Source organism: Quercus lobata, chromosome 5 (genome assembly GCF_001633185.2).
Source record: "Quercus lobata isolate SW786 chromosome 5, ValleyOak3.0 Primary Assembly, whole genome shotgun sequence".
Classification (NCBI taxonomy): domain Eukaryota; kingdom Viridiplantae; phylum Streptophyta; class Magnoliopsida; order Fagales; family Fagaceae; genus Quercus; species Quercus lobata.
The window spans coordinates 35,848,197-35,867,395 of NC_044908.1; the positions used below are offsets into that span (position 1 = coordinate 35,848,197).

The window sequence follows — 19,199 nt, forward strand, 5'->3', positions numbered from 1 at the left end:
AAAAAAAAAAAACACAGAGGTGGCTTTGTGGTTTTGGGTGGACAAAGAAGTGTTATTTTATTGTTCTAATAGGGTCAAAGAGTGGTTTGTGGCTGATAAGTGAGGCTGAGAATTAGTGGCTGAGAAATCTCCATCTAAAAAAAAAGGAAAAAAAAAGAGAAGGAAATACGGATGAAAAGAAAAAAAAAAGGAAAAAAATTACATAAAGAATAAGAAATTAAAATTGAGAAATTCTATCACAATATTTTTACAATACTTTCACAATAAATTTTAAGTGGTAGGTTATTATTAGCTAATATTGGTGAGAAAAAAATAATTTTTTTAGAAAGAGAAAAAAAAAATTGTAGTACGTTCAAATTAAAATCAGTATAAATTATCACAATACTTTCACAATAAATCTTAAGTGGTAAGTTATTATTAGCTAATATTGGTAAGAAAAAAATAATTTTTTTAGAAAGAGAAAAAAATAATTTTAATAGTACATTCAAATTAAAATCAATATAAATTATCACAATACTTTCACAATAAATCTTAAGTGGTAGATTATTATTAGTTAATATTAGTGAAAAAAATAATTTCACAATATTGATTTAAATATGAAATAAACTTCCTTATATATACATTGTCCTTTTTGGTAATTTACCCCTTAAACTGCCACTTTTATAAGTGCTAGCCAAACACTCAACTTTTTCGAAAAGCACTTTTTAATAGTTTTTACCAAACATTCAGCTTTTTAAAAAAACACTTTTTCATTATGCACTTTTTGAAAACTTAACTTTTTAAAAAAGCTCAACTTCAAAAAGCTGAACCAAACTCACCCTAAGTCCTTTGCATGGTGTGTGAGTAAAAATACCATACCAACAAAAGCCAACTTATGTCATCGGAAAGTGATTGATAATCCTACTTGTAAGGCAAGTGGTTGGGGGGCTAAGAGTAGCGGGCATGTACTATGGGATTGTGAAAAAGTGCAGGAGATTTGGAAGCTTTCTGGTATTCCCTTTGAAGTACGTGGGGCAAATTTTCCAGAATTTGTGAATTTTTTATGGCACTTGAAGTTTGGGAAAAAGAATAGGGGGTGACTTGCTAGAGCTTGTCGTTATGGTGGCTTGGTGTTTATGGTTCAACCGTAATGAAGTTAGACTTGGTAAGGCAACAATACAAGGTCTAGCTGTTCTGCAGAAGGCACGATACATGCTGGATAAGTTCCAAACTACAAATCTAAAATTGTCCCAGACCAGTCCTAAAGAAGAGGTAAGATGGAGCCCCCAAGTGACTTATGGTACAAAATTAATAGTGATGTTGTAATCTTTGAAAGCACCTGTTCTATTGGAGTAGAAGCTATCATTCGAGACCATGATGAACAAGTCGAAGCAGCTCTTAGCAAGGCACTTTTGGTACCTCTGGGGCCACTGGAGGCTTGAGGCAAAGGCACTAGAGGAGAGCATTTTATTTGCCTGGGACGTGAGTGTTCAGGATGTTATTTTTGAGAGTGACTCCAAAATTGTTTGTGATGCAGTAACTGGATGTAGTGAACCACCATCAGCAATAAGCACTCCAATTGAGGGGATTAGACTGAAACTACAAGTCTTCTGGAGGGCAAGGGTATCACATGTTCTTTGTCAAGGTAATCACCCTGCTCATTTATTGGCACAATATGCTAGGCATGTTGTTGGTAATGTGACTAGGATAAAGGAAACTGCTTATATAGCTCAGTCTACTGTGACTCATGATATAATGTTGTTATCTTCATCTTAATAAAGGTTACCATCTTCTTATAAAAAAAATCTTAAGAAAATTTGTTTTGCCTTTTTCATCTTGATGATAGAGATTTAAAAAATAATAATAATAATAAATTATTATAGGGTATATATGTAATAAGGAAAAACTTTCTTAAGAACTTTTTTTTTTAAGAAACAATACCAAACTTTCATTAAAAAATTAGCCCTAATTGGCCAGAAGAATATCATAAAAGTGTGGAGAAATATCTTCCATCCACACTAAATAACCACTAACATATCTGGCAATATTTAGCTCAGTTATAAGTCATTGCCTAATCTTACAAAATTTTGAAGGGAAAAAGATATGGAGAAAATATCCATCCTAAACAACATTTTACTTACAAAATTTTGTGCCTAACATCAAAGTTAATTAAAAATTGACAATTATTCATGGAAACAAACTTTCTTAAAATCAAGAGTTCAAGACTTTCTCACCGTAGCAATATATAAAAATAAAAATCATTACCCATCTAAAAATTTATAAATCAAGGAAAATAAAATGAAACAAAACTTTTAGGACCCAAAACCCAATTAAACAAGATTCAAAAAATAATAATAATAATAATAATAATCTAAACTCTCTCCCTAATATCCAAAATAGAGAAAAGGTATCTAGAAAATTTATTTTTTTTTAAAATTAAAAAGAGATTAAAACCATAAGAGATTAAATTTATAATAATCAATTACTCAAGTGATTGTTAGATACATTCATATTTATAGTAAAAAATAATAAATATTGTCGATGCCTCGCAGCGGTTCGACCACCCATCGTAGCAACGCTCACGCGCGCTTGAAGCATACAAGCTCGGGAGCTCGAGTGCTGTGGAGGAGGGTATACCTCTAGTGCATGATTGGAAAATAAGTCAATTTTAATAGAGTTATCAAAAGTAAGTGAAGTCGCCACCAATCATTGGGTTTACCCAATGCATCGCATGGGTTAGCGATTAGTTTAAAATAAAGTTGAGACAAAAAGTTATGTGAGACCCACAAACAATTTATAAAATAAACAACAAAAAAACTAGCTTATAACTTGATCATTTCTACATCATTCGTTCTTCTTGCATCTATTTTTAACCATTTCTCAATTAAAATAAAAATTATAGAAAATTATATACTTTTATCCAAAATCTGAAATTAAAATAAAACAAAAATAATGTTGTACTCTCTATGCATAGGAACATAAAGTGTATACGTAGCAAACCATATTTTTCTAATTTTCGATAATTGTTAATCTCTTATCAAGAATATTAAACAACTAAAAATATTTAAAATGACGGCCTAAACATCTGTAAAAATGTTATTTTAATGGTTTATATGTATGAGAACTGATTAGAATAACTTTCCAAAATTCAGTATTTTTTTCGTAATTTTCCTCAAATTATTAATTAATTACAAATACTAATAATAAGTTTAGATGTGGTGATTATGTAACCTAATTCTTAAAGTTAAAATAAAAAATAAAAAATGGAATAAACCTGGAAAATGTCAAGAAAGCTTAGGATAAGAAAGATTTCAAGTTCGAACCCAGTAGTACAATAATATCAGTAAGTCAAGGAACTTATCCAAATCAAACCTCATAAAATGAAAAACATGATTTGAAATTTAATTTTTTATTTCTTTCTTTATACTTTGCTCTTGGAAAGTCTATCTCAATCAAACAAGATACAAAAAATTAGATTTCTTCCAGACCTACAAGAGTTACATCACTTTTGAACACCACCCTCCCCCCCAAAAAAAAATATGTACAATACAGTGAGAACTAACTTAAAAAAAACAAAATAATAAAAAAAATAAAAAATGGGGGGGGGGGGGGGGAGATGGGAAGAAAAGAAGCAGAAGCTTATAATTGTGAGATTGTGCGCCCCTATCTCTTTCAATAAATTTCTGCAACTGTTTATGCTGCTTTTGCTGCTTAACTGCGCCATGCAGAAGACGCTTCCATTTCAACTTCTTCTTCCCACCAAGTGGCAGCCTATAACATTAGAACATATAACTAAGATATTTTCTAGTCACCATTTTTCACTGCAATTGTATATGTTACAAGTTCATTTCGCTACAAATTCTCCAAATTTAAATTTTGGCTCAATTATAAATTACATCCTCTAAATTTTGGTCAGTTTTTCCTAGAGTCAAATACCTTTAGTCCATAACTAATGCAACCAAAATTCTCAAAGGGATTGAAAATCAATAAGAAAGGGAAAATAAAATAAGCTTAGGATCAGTACCTAAGGTTGCTTGATGTTAGCACCAACCAGGGATAGAAAAACTAAGAATCAACAACTGGAGTCCCCTAAAATCAGCACCCAGACATTGGAAAAATTCCCATAGAAATTTTATTCATCATAAACTTGTCTTCATTGGAATACAATAGCACCCTTGTATAGACTACTAGGACTAAATTCTAACCCTAATTAACTTGAGTCAAAGCCCAATTATTGAATTACAAAAATAACCTTAATTCTAGGAAATTAATAAAATACTAATAGCCTAATAAGCTAATAAGATGTAAATGAAATCCAATGGATCAATAATAAATACAATTGACTTCTAAAATTAAATAATACAAAAACAAATTATAAATGTCTTCACACTCCTTGCATCAAAAACTTTACTTTAATTCAGTTATGTCTAGTAAATTCATTTACACCCAATCACATTTGATAACTCAAAAGCTAAGGCCATTTGGCATAGAAGATATTCAAGTGCAACATCTCAATCCTGAACAGATGAGTAGGGGATATTTGCAACATAGCATGATTTGAGGAAACTACTATTTCATTAGTAAGCACCTCTTTAAAACTATTCAGGAATCTAACATCTCAAGCCTATGAGGCTCGAGCTAAGTGAAGCTGATGTGGACAAGTAATCCACGTGGAACTTGAGTTTTAGAGACTCAAGTTTCATAAAGTGTAGGAGAAGAAGAACCAGAAATAGAAGAAGGAAAAGAAGAAGAACCAGAAGAAGCAAAAACCCATAGGAAGAAGAAGAACAAGAAGAATCCACCAAACCCACCAACGATTACACACAAAACCCCAAAATCATCATTGACCCACCATTCAATTCCACAAAATTAACCTAATCAAACTAGGCCCACCAAGTTTTTCACCATGAAATGCCCAAACCCGCAGAAGATCTAAAGAGGAACCCACAAGAAGAAGAAGAAGAAGAAAGAACCCAAACCCAGCAAAAACCCAAATTTCTAGAATGCACAGGTGTGGCTCCAGGGCCGCCACACTTGCACCCGACACTCGGTGACGCGCTGATTTGCACTTGACGCGCTGATTCGCGTGCTTTTTTTTTTTTTTTTTTCATTTCCCTATTCACACCGATTTGGGCTGAAATCATTCGAAATCAGCCAAAACTAGCCGAAAAACTGGCCGAAATACATGTTAAAATAATAATAATAATAATAATATATATATATATATATAAAACTTGAGTTGATTTTTTATTTAGTTATTAACTTATTATATATTTGTCAAATTATTTGTAGGTTATACAACTTAAATTGAAATTACTGAATTATTTGTAGTTATTATTGCTCTTAAATTGGTATATGTTTACCATTATATGAAAATATATTTAATAATTTGTAAATAAAAATATATTTAATAATTTATTAGTAAACGTATCCTGCCACACTTGTACCCTACTTTGTCAAAAATTGCCGAGTCTCACACCCGCATTCGCACTCGCACCTGCACTTGCACCCGAACCCGAATCCGCACCTATGCTTCATAGCCAAATTTTCTTTATGGAACTCAAGCCTAAAAGGCTCGAGTTCCACGTGGAACATTCTCCACACCAGCTGTGTGCCAACTTACAAACTTGAGATGCTATTTTCCCAAATAGTTTTAGAAACATGAGAACTAATGAAATTGTTATAAAATTAATGCTAAATGCAAAAAAAAAAAAAAAAATTCCAGATGAGTATATGATTGTATAGAACAAGATGCATGACAATGCACAAATCAGAACACAAAAACAATTTAGTGATTAGGTCGACAAGCTTTCAAAGAACAAGAAGGATGATGAAGGTAGAGTATGACAGAGCAAACCGAACGATTGCACATTATGGATGGACTGAGTGGTTTTTACACTATATTACCTATAATTTGTTCTATCCTACACTTGGATTATAGGAGATTGAGCAATATAGTAACACATTGAATTGGATAGCAGAACGGGTATCACATCTGAAGTCATTCTGTAGAAAAGAAAAAGGCTACCAAAATCAAACTAATAATTTTGCTAACCGAGGGGGGGGGGGGGGGGGGGGGGGGGGTTGTGGGGCGTACAAGTGTAGAACTATATACAAATGAAAGAAACTAATATGATAATGAGAGGAACCTTGTAGCCTCTGCGAAGAAATTCTAGTGAGCTTCCTTCTTCCTCTTGCAGTCCCAGCACTCTCAACAGTTCTTCTTTGGTCTAGAGCACACCAAATAATTAGTCCAAAAGCATATTCAATGTTTATAACAACCAAAAGAAGAACTGGGGCGTAAGGTTTAAAACAAATATATACTTCACCCAGCGTGAAACGTGTAGCACTCTCAGCTATGCAGGCAAAAGAACCATCCGCTTGTTTAAGCATTACCTGCCAAGGCCCTGCACCAATTCTAAAAAGTATAAGGGGCTCAGCACCATATGTTGATCAGGGACAAGTGGATTGTAAAAAAACAAAGGACTTTTTCAGAAAAAATGAGCAGGTGCAGTAAATAGGGCTTAACAATCACCAGTAAGCTGATGGTGGGGACTTAACATGGCTGGATGATTGGTGTTACAGAATTAGACTGCATCCTTGACTCTATGATTAAATTGAGTCTTAGAGTACAGTTTCTGTGTTGATTAAGCTGAGAAAAGAACAATCTATTTGTTTTTAATTTTCCAAAGTAGCATTCTTTTTACCCCATTTAGGTGGCTCCTATCAAGGAAAAGATGAGAGAGAGAGTCACTTGAGATGGTTTAGTCATGTACAAAGGAGAACAATTAATGCGCCAATGAGGAAGACTGATTTAATTCATGTCAAGTGAACAAAAAGAGATAGAGGTAAACTTAAACTAACACCAGTAGAAGTAGTAATAAAGGACATGTCAATAAGGAGGTGACAAAGTATGATTTTGCAGGGAATGGAATGGTGGAGAAGAATATATGTGGTCGACCCCAATTGGTTTGTTGAGGATCCATAGTCAACCCCTACAGCTTTGGGACTTAGGCTTTGTTATTGTTTGGTTGAGTGATCCAATGGTGTAGGGAGCCATGCAACACAACTTACCCAACCAAGCAATGGGCATTTAGGACCATGGGATAATCTCGATGGATCTTGTGATCATCGATTTTTAGGATATTTATTATTTTGGTTTTGACATTTTTAGGTTAATTGATTAAATTTACAAAGATTCCAAGACTAAGAGATTTAAGCAAATCAGAATAGATCTTCTTAAGTCATCCACTAATTTATAATCATAAATCAGCTTAATTAAGCCATAATCTCAACTAACAGAGGTCAGCTACATGTATCCTTTTAAGCCACTATTAGGGAATCCCTCGCTCACTCTTATACCAATAGGATCTATTAGGATTTACATTCATAAGACAGTGTAAAAAAAATAAAAATTTACACTAACTGACAACCGACTATAACCTCCCTCCTCTATCTTGCCTTGGGACTAGCTATGCAAAAGAATATGATAATAAAGTACTTCCTAGTGGATTCTATGGATTCTATGAAGTTCTTGTTCTTAGCTTCAACCTTTTTTCTCACCACCATTCACACATAACTATGTGACTTAATGCTACACCAACATGATGGTGCAGTCCTCTTAGCAATCAAATAAAAAACTAATATATCAGACATATGTACTACCCCTGCTTAGCACAAAGTGAAAATGTAGTTCTCAAGAAATACAAGAGTGGATCAGCATCACAAGAACATTATTTTTCTCCCAAACTACTGAAAATGTCAAAAGAACTCTGAGTTCACAAAAATTTCTTTTATAGACATCTTTTCCGCAGCTTTCTTTTCATTTTGTTCTCATCAAGAACTCAACATTAGATAAAGTTAGACATAAGCTCCAATTGACACAAAAATAGATATGGAACCTAGAAGGCAGATGTAAAGTACTGAAACAGTATATAATATTAATGGCATAGTTTTAATTCTCGCAGGGAAAAATTTAAATACCAGGGTATTGGCGAAACAGTGCTCCATTGTAATTCACAATGTAAGGTGCTACTGCTACTGTCTTCAAATTAAAAATCAAATGTTTACATAAAACTTGGATTAAAATAAAATTAATGAATATAGAAGGTTGACAAAAGAAGAGTTACTTTTGAGTACTCTCTGATTCGAATATAGAACACTGGAATGAATTGAGAGAGAAATCGGTAATGCAAATCTTTTGTTGGAAATCCCAGAATGCCCAAGTCAGCACTGCCAAGTTAACAGCTTTCATTTAACAATGAAACTTGAATTCAGAAATAACAGAATTAAGTGACCATTAAAGCTCAAGAAGGCACAAATCATACCGCAATGTGTCAAGTTCCAGATTAAATAGAAGCGTAGGAGTTGATTGAGCAAATTTTTCCTGCACATCAAAATAGAGGCATGAAAGGAACAGAAACCGCAGCTCCAAATGCTTTTGCAAAATGAATAATGTCTAAATGGTTATGATCACCATGTAAATTTCTAGAGCATTACTCTAAACTTTGGTGACAATATGATGCTGTCAGACTACATTCAAAGTGCAGATAGTAATTCAGTGTACTAAATCTATATGTTATGGATAAAAATACCCAATCATTGTGTCACTCCCACCAGATTAGCACTGTGAAAGTCAGCATGCAATCCATTACCCTATGTTTGGAATGGAAGATGGGGAAAGAGAAGAGAAGAAGGGAAGGTGACCAGAATATACTAAACTTTAGTATATTCTTGTAAATTCCGATTAAAAATAATCTTGAAATAGGTCGGCAGATATATGTTACAGAAGTAAACCTGTTCAAACATATGTTTAGACTTCAATTGACATGAAAACATGTATCTGTGTAATGATGTTTTTTTGAAGTTCTTCACATTTTACAGTGTCATTGTCAATGTCCAATAATGTATAGCGTTTAACTCATTAAAGACATATTCAGAAGTTACTAGTTACTAATCTTTTTTTTTTTTTGGGTTAAATTACTGATTACTAATCTAACTCTTTAAAAGAATATGACAAATGACATTAGATATAAGGTTTATCAAAAAAAAAATATTTAGAAGCTGCCATGTACACAAAATCAACAGAGTATGAATCAAGTTGTGAAAGTATAGTTAATACAAGGATCAAGTAAAAGACCAAAATGAATAAAGATGTTATGGACAGGTGGATAGAGGTACGCCTATGATTTTTATTTTTATTTTTATTTTACCTTTTCCCTTGATGCTAGGATCCAGTTATGTGTATCCATAAAGTGATATTGAAATCAAGTTTGCATGCCAAAGATTCAAAAGTCGGTGAGAGAATTTCCAAGAGTAAAGATGCCCTACCACATACTTCTCAATGGTTGCAAGTTCTCGTGTGCTAGAATTAATAAATATATACAGTGATGGAGGCTCATTGGACTGCCAACGACCTGCATTTGTAAGAGATGCCAGAGAGTGGAAAGTTAACTTATTCATACACGTGATGTACAAACAATGCAATTAACATGGCCTCATAAAAATATTACATATGATGCATAGGACCTTAAAACAACAAATTGCATCTTATTAAATTAACAAGACTAATGCTAAAGGTATAACAGCAAAGAGTTTTGAAGATTATAGCTAATTGTATATTTTCAAATCAGAACTAAAATTTTCTTTTTCTTGAATACCCTGTTGCTTTGCAGATATTGATTAATATATATTCCAAAAGAGACAAACTCATGTAAGCATATAGTTCCAAGTTTTCTTTTATGGTATAGCATTAATGGTAGGAAAGGGTTCAGAAGCAGTCCATTAGTAAACACCTTTCAAAATAATTGGGCCCATGTGAATTATTTACATCATTTGATTGTACAGAACCAACCTTCACTGTCATCTTCAAAATCAAAATCAAGTGTGTTCCTTATAGATCTGAAGAATGTGCTGACAGGACCACTAGGGATGTCATCCAGGGAACCTATGGTTATACCATCAATCTGAAGCAAGAAAGAATAAATATATTAAAATAAATAAATTTCCAAGGAATTTAAAATATAGGTAAAACTTATAATAAATTGTACAGTCTAACTAACCAAATTAAGAAAAATAAGCACTTCCTAAATGAATATTTAACTTATAACTAAATTGGTAATATGTATTAAATTTCCACTTTTCTTGGTTATATGTTTCTTACTTTCTTATGTTAAAAATTTAAATATATGTATCACTATTTGTGAATCAAATTTCTTCTTTTATTATAATTTTTTGGTACACTTTCTTGATCACCAAGCCCATATCCAGACCCCAGGCTAAGGCAAGACTAGTGAGCACCTTCGTGGTGGAGTTAACACCAATTTTTAACTATAAAAAACAGCCCTAAAGAACAATTGATCCTGGAAAAATACAGCAGCATAGCAAAAGAACTGGTAACTTCATTATGGGTTATTTCTTTACCGAGTCAAGAGCTGCTTTGAAAAGCTGAGAGGCCCTCCGCTTTTCAGGCTTATCAGGAAACACCTAAAATCAGAAACAAAATGTTAAGATTTTTTTTTACCAATGAAAGATATACATGCCATATGAAATGAAGTCCCTTTCTTACAATGCAAGCTCTAGTTTCCTTTCTTTCTTGGAGCTTCCTCACGACAGCCAAGGCTAGTTGAATGTTGGCATCAATGAACTCATCTGAAGATCCCTTTTACATATTTAGGAATTAAGAAAATCATGTATTACGTATTCAGATTAATTTGTTTTATTCACAAGACATATTGTGTCTAATAATAAGATTTCATCAAAGAATAACATTAATAGTGGCCTATTAATAGTATCATTTTGAAATTTTTTTTTATCCAATTGATTCTCCCAACATTGAGATACTGAAATAAAAAACAAAATTTAGAAGTAATCTCTACAAAAAACAAGAGAGCAATTCACAAATAGTTTAAGAAAACATATTTTCGGTAAATGATTTCAAACTGCACCTTTTCAAAGTAGAGCTTTTTTACACTTTATCAAACTACCTTAATTGTTAAAAGAAAAAAAGAAAAAAAGAAAAAAACCTGAAAAACATGTTGTACCAAAGTGAGATGCATTAGAACGAAGATGTACCTTATAGGAAGAAACGTTGCTGGGCAAGGGCCTGTCCACACAACGAAGTCCAAGAAAAATCATAGCAAATAAAATAAATCACATGTTAGCATAGATAATGGTCAGAAAACCTGTACAATAAGCTGGAAAGCATAAGTACATATATATATTGCTAATGACATCCTTGCCCAAGCCTCTGAATTTCTTCACTGTGCTTGTAGTCCCTTGGCTGCCAAACGTTTAATTCTGAAGAATATCCAATGGGAAAAGCCCAGTAATGGATGGATGAAACTTAACACCGATGGCTCATCCCTTGGAAATCCTGGTCTGGCTGGAGCTGGAGGCCTAATTAGAGATGGAAATGGTAGTTGGGTGGTCGGGTTTGCAAGGAAAATTGGAGTGGCTAGTAGTTTGTTGGCTGAATTATGGGCTCTTCGGGATGGGCTGCTGCTATGTTTGCAGTTTCATGTTCAAGCAGTTATGATTGAAATGGATGCTAAAGCAATAGTACATGCCTTCTCCCATCAAGCTAATTCTAACACTATTGTCTCCTCTCTTATGAATGATTGCAGGCAATTGGTTACCCAGGTTCCACAATTGAGTTTTAGACATGTCTAGAGAGAAGCAAACAGATGCGCAGACTTCCTAACTAGATCAGGACCCTCTCTTGATATAGACTTTGCTGTTTTTTCCAGTCCGCCTGTGGATTTTATTTCTATTTTGGAGGCTGATTGCCATGGTTTGTTCGTTAACAGGCTTTGTCCTGAACCTTGTTTGCTGTTTAGTTTTAATGTTATTTCCTTTTCTACCTATATATATATTCATTCCAACATTAACCAAACGACATTAAAACTTGAAGGATACAATTTATATAAATGTAAATAACAAAAATAAGAAACACAAAGAAAACCAATAAATCAAAAACCTACATGTCATGAGTATGTGGTCTAACAGAACACAAATAACGTTCTCAATATTGCAAATTATGAAGTGGGTATTTATAGAAATTCATTTCCAAGATAAACCAAAATAAATAAATAAATAAAATTTCAAGACCAGAAGATAACAACAATTTGAATAGAATTTTGAATGAAGTAAGAGAGACAGAGTTGAAATATAAGAGAAGTTACGGGAAATCGATCTCCAAGCGAGTGAAGCCGTCCTGAAGAGCATAAGCAAGAGAAATAGCGGCGTCAGTAACTAAAACTTGGTAGGACTTGGGCTTGTACACTGACACGCCTTTCTTCGGATCCAAGCTTTTCAAACTACTAGTACTAGTAGTAGATGGAGCTTCTTCTTCTTTGTTAATACTACTACAACATTGGATTTTATTATTACTACGTGGGAGTTTTGAGAATAAATGTTGAGAGAAGAGTGGTGTTGAGAGAGAAGAAGAAGAAGAAGAAGGGCGGAAGAGACTAGTAGTGCAAACTGGAGATGACAAGGCCATCAAGGTGGCCATGGCCGTCTCCCAGAGTGGTTTGTTTGCGTGAGAGACAGAGAGAGTGGGAAAGTGGATTAGATTAGATGATAACGAACTGGAAGTCTTGAAGTGAAGACTAGCTATGTAATGTTCTTACAGTTCAGTTGGGTGCTTTACTTTTGGAAGAATTAGAGTTTTACCCCCACTAAACCTCATTCATTCCAATTTTCATACCCAAAAATAAAATCTTGTAAACTGAAGGAAATGACAAAACAATATATTGAAATTGCATGCTAATATAAAAACTGAAAATGAAAATCTATTTTGAAAAGCTTAGAAACTTACTTGAAGAATATATCAAACAAAGATACTCATTCAAATTCTTGAAAACAATACAAGAATAATTTTCTGATAAAGGATAATTTTTTCTAATACAAAGGAATGATTTTATGGGGACTAACAAGGGACTGAGAGGGAGATTTTAATGCAAAGGGATTGACATTTTTTCTTCTCTAAGGATTTGCTTGCTTCCAATTTATACAATTATCATATATAAAAGCATACAAAAGTGAAAAAAAAAAAAAGTAGTAGTAAGTTCAACATAATACAGTGAATAGTGAAAGTAAATAGTTCTACAGAGTAGTGAATAGTTTCACACAGTAACTGTTTGAAATAATTTCAAATTCTTTGAACAGTAATTGTATCCTAACGAATGAACACTGCCCACAAAATCTATTAGAAGATAATTTCTAAATACATTCAAATAGTGATAGTAGGGGTATTCGCAGTGCGATTTTGGGTCATTTTTAGCACCGTTTTTTGCAGTGCAGTTTGGCCAAAACCATCACTGCACAGCATCTCAATTTTAATCAAAGACAGAAGTATTTTCAAGTAAGATTTTATTTGTTTCAGTTTTCATATTCCATACTCTGTTTTAATTTATTTTAACTATATTTATTTTGCTATTTTCTTCTTTATCAACTATTTTATCATTGTTTATCATTGTTTATGCTTCCATATTTTTGCTGTGCTCTCTCCTGGGTAGTCAATGGTATCAGAGCCATGGATGGTAGGTGTATGAGTTTTATTTCTTTGCAATTAAGAAGTTACTAGGAACTTATATTACTACATAGTCACTACTTGCTCCTTGTTAGCGTTGGTCAGCCTAGAGACTCGTTGGCAAACCATAGTTTTGCATTGGTCATCCCCTTTGTTGTAGCCGTTGGACAGGCGTTGTTTGGGTGGTCCCGCCATGGAGTTTCCCGAGGAGGTGGTCCCGATAGCAAGGAAACCAGTGGTTAGTAATAGTTTCGCCAGTAATTATTAATTGCTTAGAAAGAGAATAAATACATTTATCAGTTCATCATCTGTTTGTTTGTTCACACTTAGGCTAGGCACACACTAATTTGAAACATGGACTATGGTGATATAATTTATGATGAAGGTTATAGCATGAAAGATATAGATGATAATTGGTCAAATAGTTATATGGAATATGAAACAGATTTTGATTCTGACAGTGAAATGGATAATTATAACTATAATAATACAAATAATTGGAGTAATTTAACAGGAGATAAAATCAACCGACAGACTGATAAACACAATAATAGTTTTTTAGATAGAATTAATAGAAAATTAGAATCTTTGGAAAATATGGACAGATCCACTATATATACTAAAGTTGAAAAGAAAAATGATAGTTTTTTGGACCTCTATGAAAGTGATAGTTTTTTGGACCTCTATGAAAGAATGAAAGCTTTAAATTCACATTTTAAAAAAGAAATAGAATTTGGACCCATCAAAGATCATCTTTTACAAAAACCATGACAGCTAATTGGTGTATAAATAATAGTTTAAAAGAATATATAGATAAGAATTTACAGATGTTAAAAGCAACTAACAGAAGAGTTGATGAAGAAACTAACCCAATTAAGGAAAGAGTAACACGAATAGAAGACAAAATAAAAGATCTCACAAAAGAAAGAAGTACTATAGAAAATGACAGACTAAAAGAAATGGTGGAAAAGCAAAATAATAGAGAAGTTTCTAGTTCAGTACAAATTATATGTAAAAAGCTAGACACAGATAGACAAAAGAGCCTAATAAAGACAAGCAAGAAAGAATCTCTACATGAGAAGTTAATAGATAATAATAAAGAAATAATAAAAAAAGGAATGGTAAAAGACATGAAAGAAATGTATGAAAGAATAGAAAGTCAACAAACCAATTCAAAGGATGAAACTCGACGTAAAGGATTAGATATAGGAAAAGACATAGTAAAACAAAGAAATGTGACAAAGAAAGAGACAAAAGATGATAGTCCTAGAAATAATGATGATGGTTTGAAAGAATTGTATGAAAGACAAAAGAATGAAATAATACGTAGGAAGTTAGATACAAAAGAGATAGAAAAAGATAGTGTAGTAAAAGCAAGAGAGGAAATAGTGAAAGAAGTAGTCAATAGAAAAGACAAAAAGTGTAATAGTTTAAGAGAAAAAATTGAAGAAAGACTAGAATTAATTGAAAGATCTATAATAGATACCCAAAATGATAGTTTGACAGAATTAACTAAAAAAATGAAAATTCTAAATTTACCTTTAGAAATAGACAGAAAAAGAGACATAACAGTTTTAAATACTATTGAGATATCAGATAATGAGAAAACTGACAGACATGTTAACAATACTATTTGTCATAAATGCAAAGGATATGGACATACTAAAAAGCAATGTGACAAACATAATAGAATTATTAAACAAATTAGTAAATTAGAATTTGAGAAAGATATAATAAATGAATTAATGGAAATATTTAATGTTAGTCAAAAAGAAGTAAATCAAGTTAAGAAAGAGTTAAAATCAACCAACCCACTTAAAATTAATAAAAGAAAAAGAAAACAAAAAGACATAATAATAAAATTGATAGAAAATCTACCAAATCACCATAAAGACAAGAAAGAATACTTATTAAAATTGAAAGACTCTATAGAAATACCTATTGCTTGTATTAGGTGTAGAAAATATGGACACCATGTTACGGATTGTAGAAAAGAAGAAAAAGCCAAGAAAGAAAAAGATAAGAAAGAAAAGACAAAAATGAAACAAGATAATGTAAAGATAAAAACAATAGCTCTACTGACAGAAGCAAAAATAGTAAAAAAGGAAATTAAAGAAGAAAATCCCACAGACAGAAAATTTGATGGTAGTGATGGCGATAGACAGAATTTCTTAAGTTTTATTGACAGAGTAATTGTCCAAAAATGGCATACAGAAATTAATTTTGTAATTAATAAAGAGTTTTCTTTGACAAAAATTGCTTTAGGAGCTGATATGAATTGTATACAAGAAGGATTGATACCTTTACAGTATTATGACAAATCATCTGAAAGACTAATTCAGGCCAATAGAGAAAAACTGATAATTAATTATAAAATACTTAATGTTCATATATGCCATGGCGGAATATATTTTGAGACAATCTTTGTTTTAATTAAAGACCTTCCTTCTAAAATTATTTTAGGAACTCCTTTTATGGCTTTACTTTATCCCTTTTTAGTGACAGATAAAGGAATTAAAACTAATGTGTTAAGAAAAGATATATTCTTTAGATTCATTGTACCACCTGTCTTGAAAGAAAAATACTCTTCCAAAAAGGTTACTATTTTAACAGATATCAACGAAAGAGGAATCTATAGAACTGAAAGAAGTTTGTCATCTTTAAAGACAGAAATATTACTTGTTAATCAATTGACAGAAAATGACAAAAAGAAAGTTAGACAAGACAAAGAGACAGAGATATGTTTTTATTCTCCTATTGCTTCTTTGCATAAAGTCCAATCTACAGAAGAACTCAGTAGAAAAGGCATAAAAGACGGAAATATGGATACAATCTTTTTTAATCAATATGCATGGATTGACAGTATATGGACTGACAGTATGATAGAAGTACTACCGAACAAAATTATAATAAATGACATATTTACACCCTTTATTGTATCCTTAAATATTCATATAACAGATATTTTAATAAAAGAAGATTTGACAAACTCTCCTTTATTGTTCATTAAAGAAAACATTAATTGTGGTAATTTCTTGAATAATGACAGATTTAATTTCCCAACAGATAGAATTAATTATAATCCCTTGATAGATTGTCTTATTAATGAAAGACTTTAAGAAGAAATTTTATTTGACATATTCTCACAAGATGAGATATATAGTAGTACATGTATGGATAGAATTATGGATAGAATCATACTAGATTTTAGAAATATTCTGAATCTCACTTACTTTGACAGACCCCATTATGACTACTCTAATACTGTTGCTACTCAGCAAGAGCACAAAAGTGTACAAACAAAAGTGTGTTCTATAGAAGTTGTTTGTTTTATAAATGCTTTTCCTGTTCTTCTTATAAAAGATTTCAAAAGAATTTCACAAAAAGACATTGGCAAAAGAATTTCAAAAGAAGTTTTGACAGAAAATATTTGTTCCAAACATAATCCTTTTCCCAAAACCCAGTTGCAGACTACTATGAATAAAAGATTCTCTCAGAAAGACAAGGGCAAGGCACCAGCAATGCAACCCAAAGGTATCCGAAAACCTTCAGTAAAAATTTTGGATATGCATGAAGGCGTCTCGTTAGAGACAATATCCCTTCAAGATACGTTGCTAGCAGAGGCAATGTATTCATGTGGTGATAAAAGTGTAATTCTGCAAAAGGTGCCCAACACTGATCTCATGTTTCAAGACGGAGAATTTATAGACCTTCCTTTTCATATTAAACTACTTCTTGATAATTTACAGGTAGCCTTTATCCTCAGACAGAAACCCTTATTCCAAATGACCCTTCAGGCTTTGGAATTACATCTTGTTAACACTGGTGCAGTCATTGAAGCACTTAGTTGTCAACTCCCTGGTAAGGAGGATGGAGATTCAAGCTCCACAATGACAGAATCACAGTCTCTAAAAAACTATCTTATGGGAACAAGCTTTTCAAAGCTCCACCCTAAGATTCAGCAAAATACGAGACTTGCCATCACAGCTTTACTTCCTGAAATTCAACAGAAGATATTGACTCATAAAGCCCTAACAAGTTCTTATGACAGATGGATGCATCTTTTTAAGGTATTAGTTTCTATAGCAATTATCAGGACAGAAGATATGACAGATGATACATGGCTATCTCATAAAGCTACACGGTATGAAAGTTTTGGGGATGCAGACAGAGTTTATGAAGGACTAGGAGATAGATACAATCCCTATCCGGGATTACTTATCAATACAGAGATAGAAGATCCAGTAATTTGTGATCCTTTGTGGCTATCTGAAATGCTAGAAGCAGGGTTTATCAGCAAATTAACCATAACTTCTATAGATCAGATCAGTTTATTTCCCAATGTCATCCGAGAAGCAGCCGCATAGATTGGAGGACTTAATTATATGAAAATACTAATTTGGAGTACTCTTCTAGCCTAGGATAATAGCTATTATATGGAAGCTCAGCCAGCTCACATTTTAGTTCTTATCCATGATTGGGGTTGTATCCCTGAACACAATTGGTATACCGGAGATACTTATTTATCACTTGATGATCCAGGTGCTCTGGCTCAAGAATGGTCTAATTTCATGAGTAACAAAATTTATGACATACAGAAAGAATTAGACAAAGAAGGTTTCCACTTATATGGCTACACCAACAAGATAGCTGTATATGGTCCAAGACCTTCAGCAAGAAAGCTTATTGGGCAAAGAAAGATTGTTAAGGATCCCAGACTAATGACAGCAAAGGATCGTAGTCCTATTTACCGTCTTATTTCATATTGCGCTCTATGTAATAGTTATGGAGTGTACCACGAGCATGATGAGGACAACTCTGATCCGCTAGATTATGATAACTACGCGGATACAGATTGATAGATAGATAGACAGAAGGCACAGACAGACAGAATACTCTTCCAAACAGACAACGGCGACAGATCACTATTCATTGGAGACAGATCACTATTCACCGACATGCATGAATAGCTTCCAGACAGATCCATTATAGTCCAGACAAATACAGACAGAACCAGAAAGATATTTTGAAATATATTTGAAAGATATTTTGACAGAACATTATTCACATACAGATAGACTATTACTGTTCAAGATAGACTTTTACTGTTCAAGATTCTACCGACAGATTAACTTGAGTTCACTTTATTTAACTCAGGTTACTTTTGAAGACTTACCATGGTTCACTTTATCTATAAATAGACAGACTCCGAAGACAGAAGATAGGTCCAGTTCTAAGGTCTAAGTTTCCAGTTTAATTCCAAGGTCCAAGCTTTAGAAAGACTTTATAGCTTTCCCTTTCCCTCTCCAAAAGACTTTTGTACTTTACTTTCTTTTTGTAATCTTGTAACCTTCCCTTTAGACAGATAATCTTGTAACCCCTTACAGATTTTTACTTTGTAATCTTGTAATTCTTCAGACAGTGTTTATTTTCAAAACTTGTAAGAAAGACAGAAGTTTTCAGTTTTAATCAAAGACAGAAGTATTTTCAAGTAAGATTTTATTTGTTTCAATTTTCATATTCCATACTCTGTTTTAATTTATTTTGACTTTTGATTTTGTATTTAACCAAAATGCAATTGTTTTTAACATGAAACTGGAACAAACTAACTCTAGGTTAACCACTTATTTTATATAATATTAAATTATTTATATATATTTAGTATAAAATATGTGTTTATGTGTGT

General features: G+C 32.6%; 1 protein-coding gene across 3 annotated transcripts; it reads right to left on the reverse strand.

Moving 5' to 3' along the window:
• Nucleotides 1–3,376: 3,376 nt before the first annotated feature.
• Nucleotides 3,377–12,584, reverse strand: LOC115989535 (protein LOW PSII ACCUMULATION 3, chloroplastic). 3 transcript variants are annotated; one of them, XM_031113243.1, is made up of 12 exons: nucleotides 12,162–12,582; nucleotides 11,053–11,083; nucleotides 10,547–10,639; nucleotides 10,402–10,464; nucleotides 9,833–9,944; nucleotides 9,310–9,395; nucleotides 8,307–8,365; nucleotides 8,109–8,211; nucleotides 7,963–8,023; nucleotides 6,304–6,386; nucleotides 6,129–6,209; nucleotides 3,377–3,750 (listed from the first exon to the last, which is right to left on the reverse strand). In XM_031113243.1, exons 1-12 carry the CDS (start codon nucleotides 12,491–12,493, stop codon nucleotides 3,691–3,693), a joined length of 1,164 nt encoding a protein of 387 aa, XP_030969103.1. In that variant the 5' UTR covers nucleotides 12,494–12,582; the 3' UTR covers nucleotides 3,377–3,690. The 3 variants fall into 3 exon arrangements, 2 of the variants coding, with proteins under 2 accessions (XP_030969103.1, XP_030969102.1); XM_031113242.1 differs by lacking the exon at nucleotides 3,377–3,750 and adding an exon at nucleotides 5,070–5,985 and having other exon boundaries at nucleotides 12,162–12,584; XR_004091979.1 differs by lacking the exon at nucleotides 3,377–3,750 and having other exon boundaries at nucleotides 6,164–6,209; nucleotides 6,304–6,397; nucleotides 12,162–12,584.
• Nucleotides 12,585–19,199: the final 6,615 nt, after the last annotated feature.

Bases quoted from the DNA above. Each gene is read 5' to 3' on its own strand.
- LOC115989535 (XM_031113242.1), bottom strand. From the start codon at position 12,493: ATGGCCACCTTGATGGCCTTGTCATCTCCAGTTTGCACTACTAGTCTC. The intron at 11,084-12,161 runs GTAACTTCTCTT...TTGTGTGGACAG, and splicing joins CGCTTGGAGATCGATTTCCC to GCCCTTGCCCAGCAACGTTT. The intron at 6,210-6,303 runs GTATATATTTGT...GGTGTGCTCTAG, and splicing joins CACGTTTCACGCTGGGTGAA to ACCAAAGAAGAACTGTTGAG.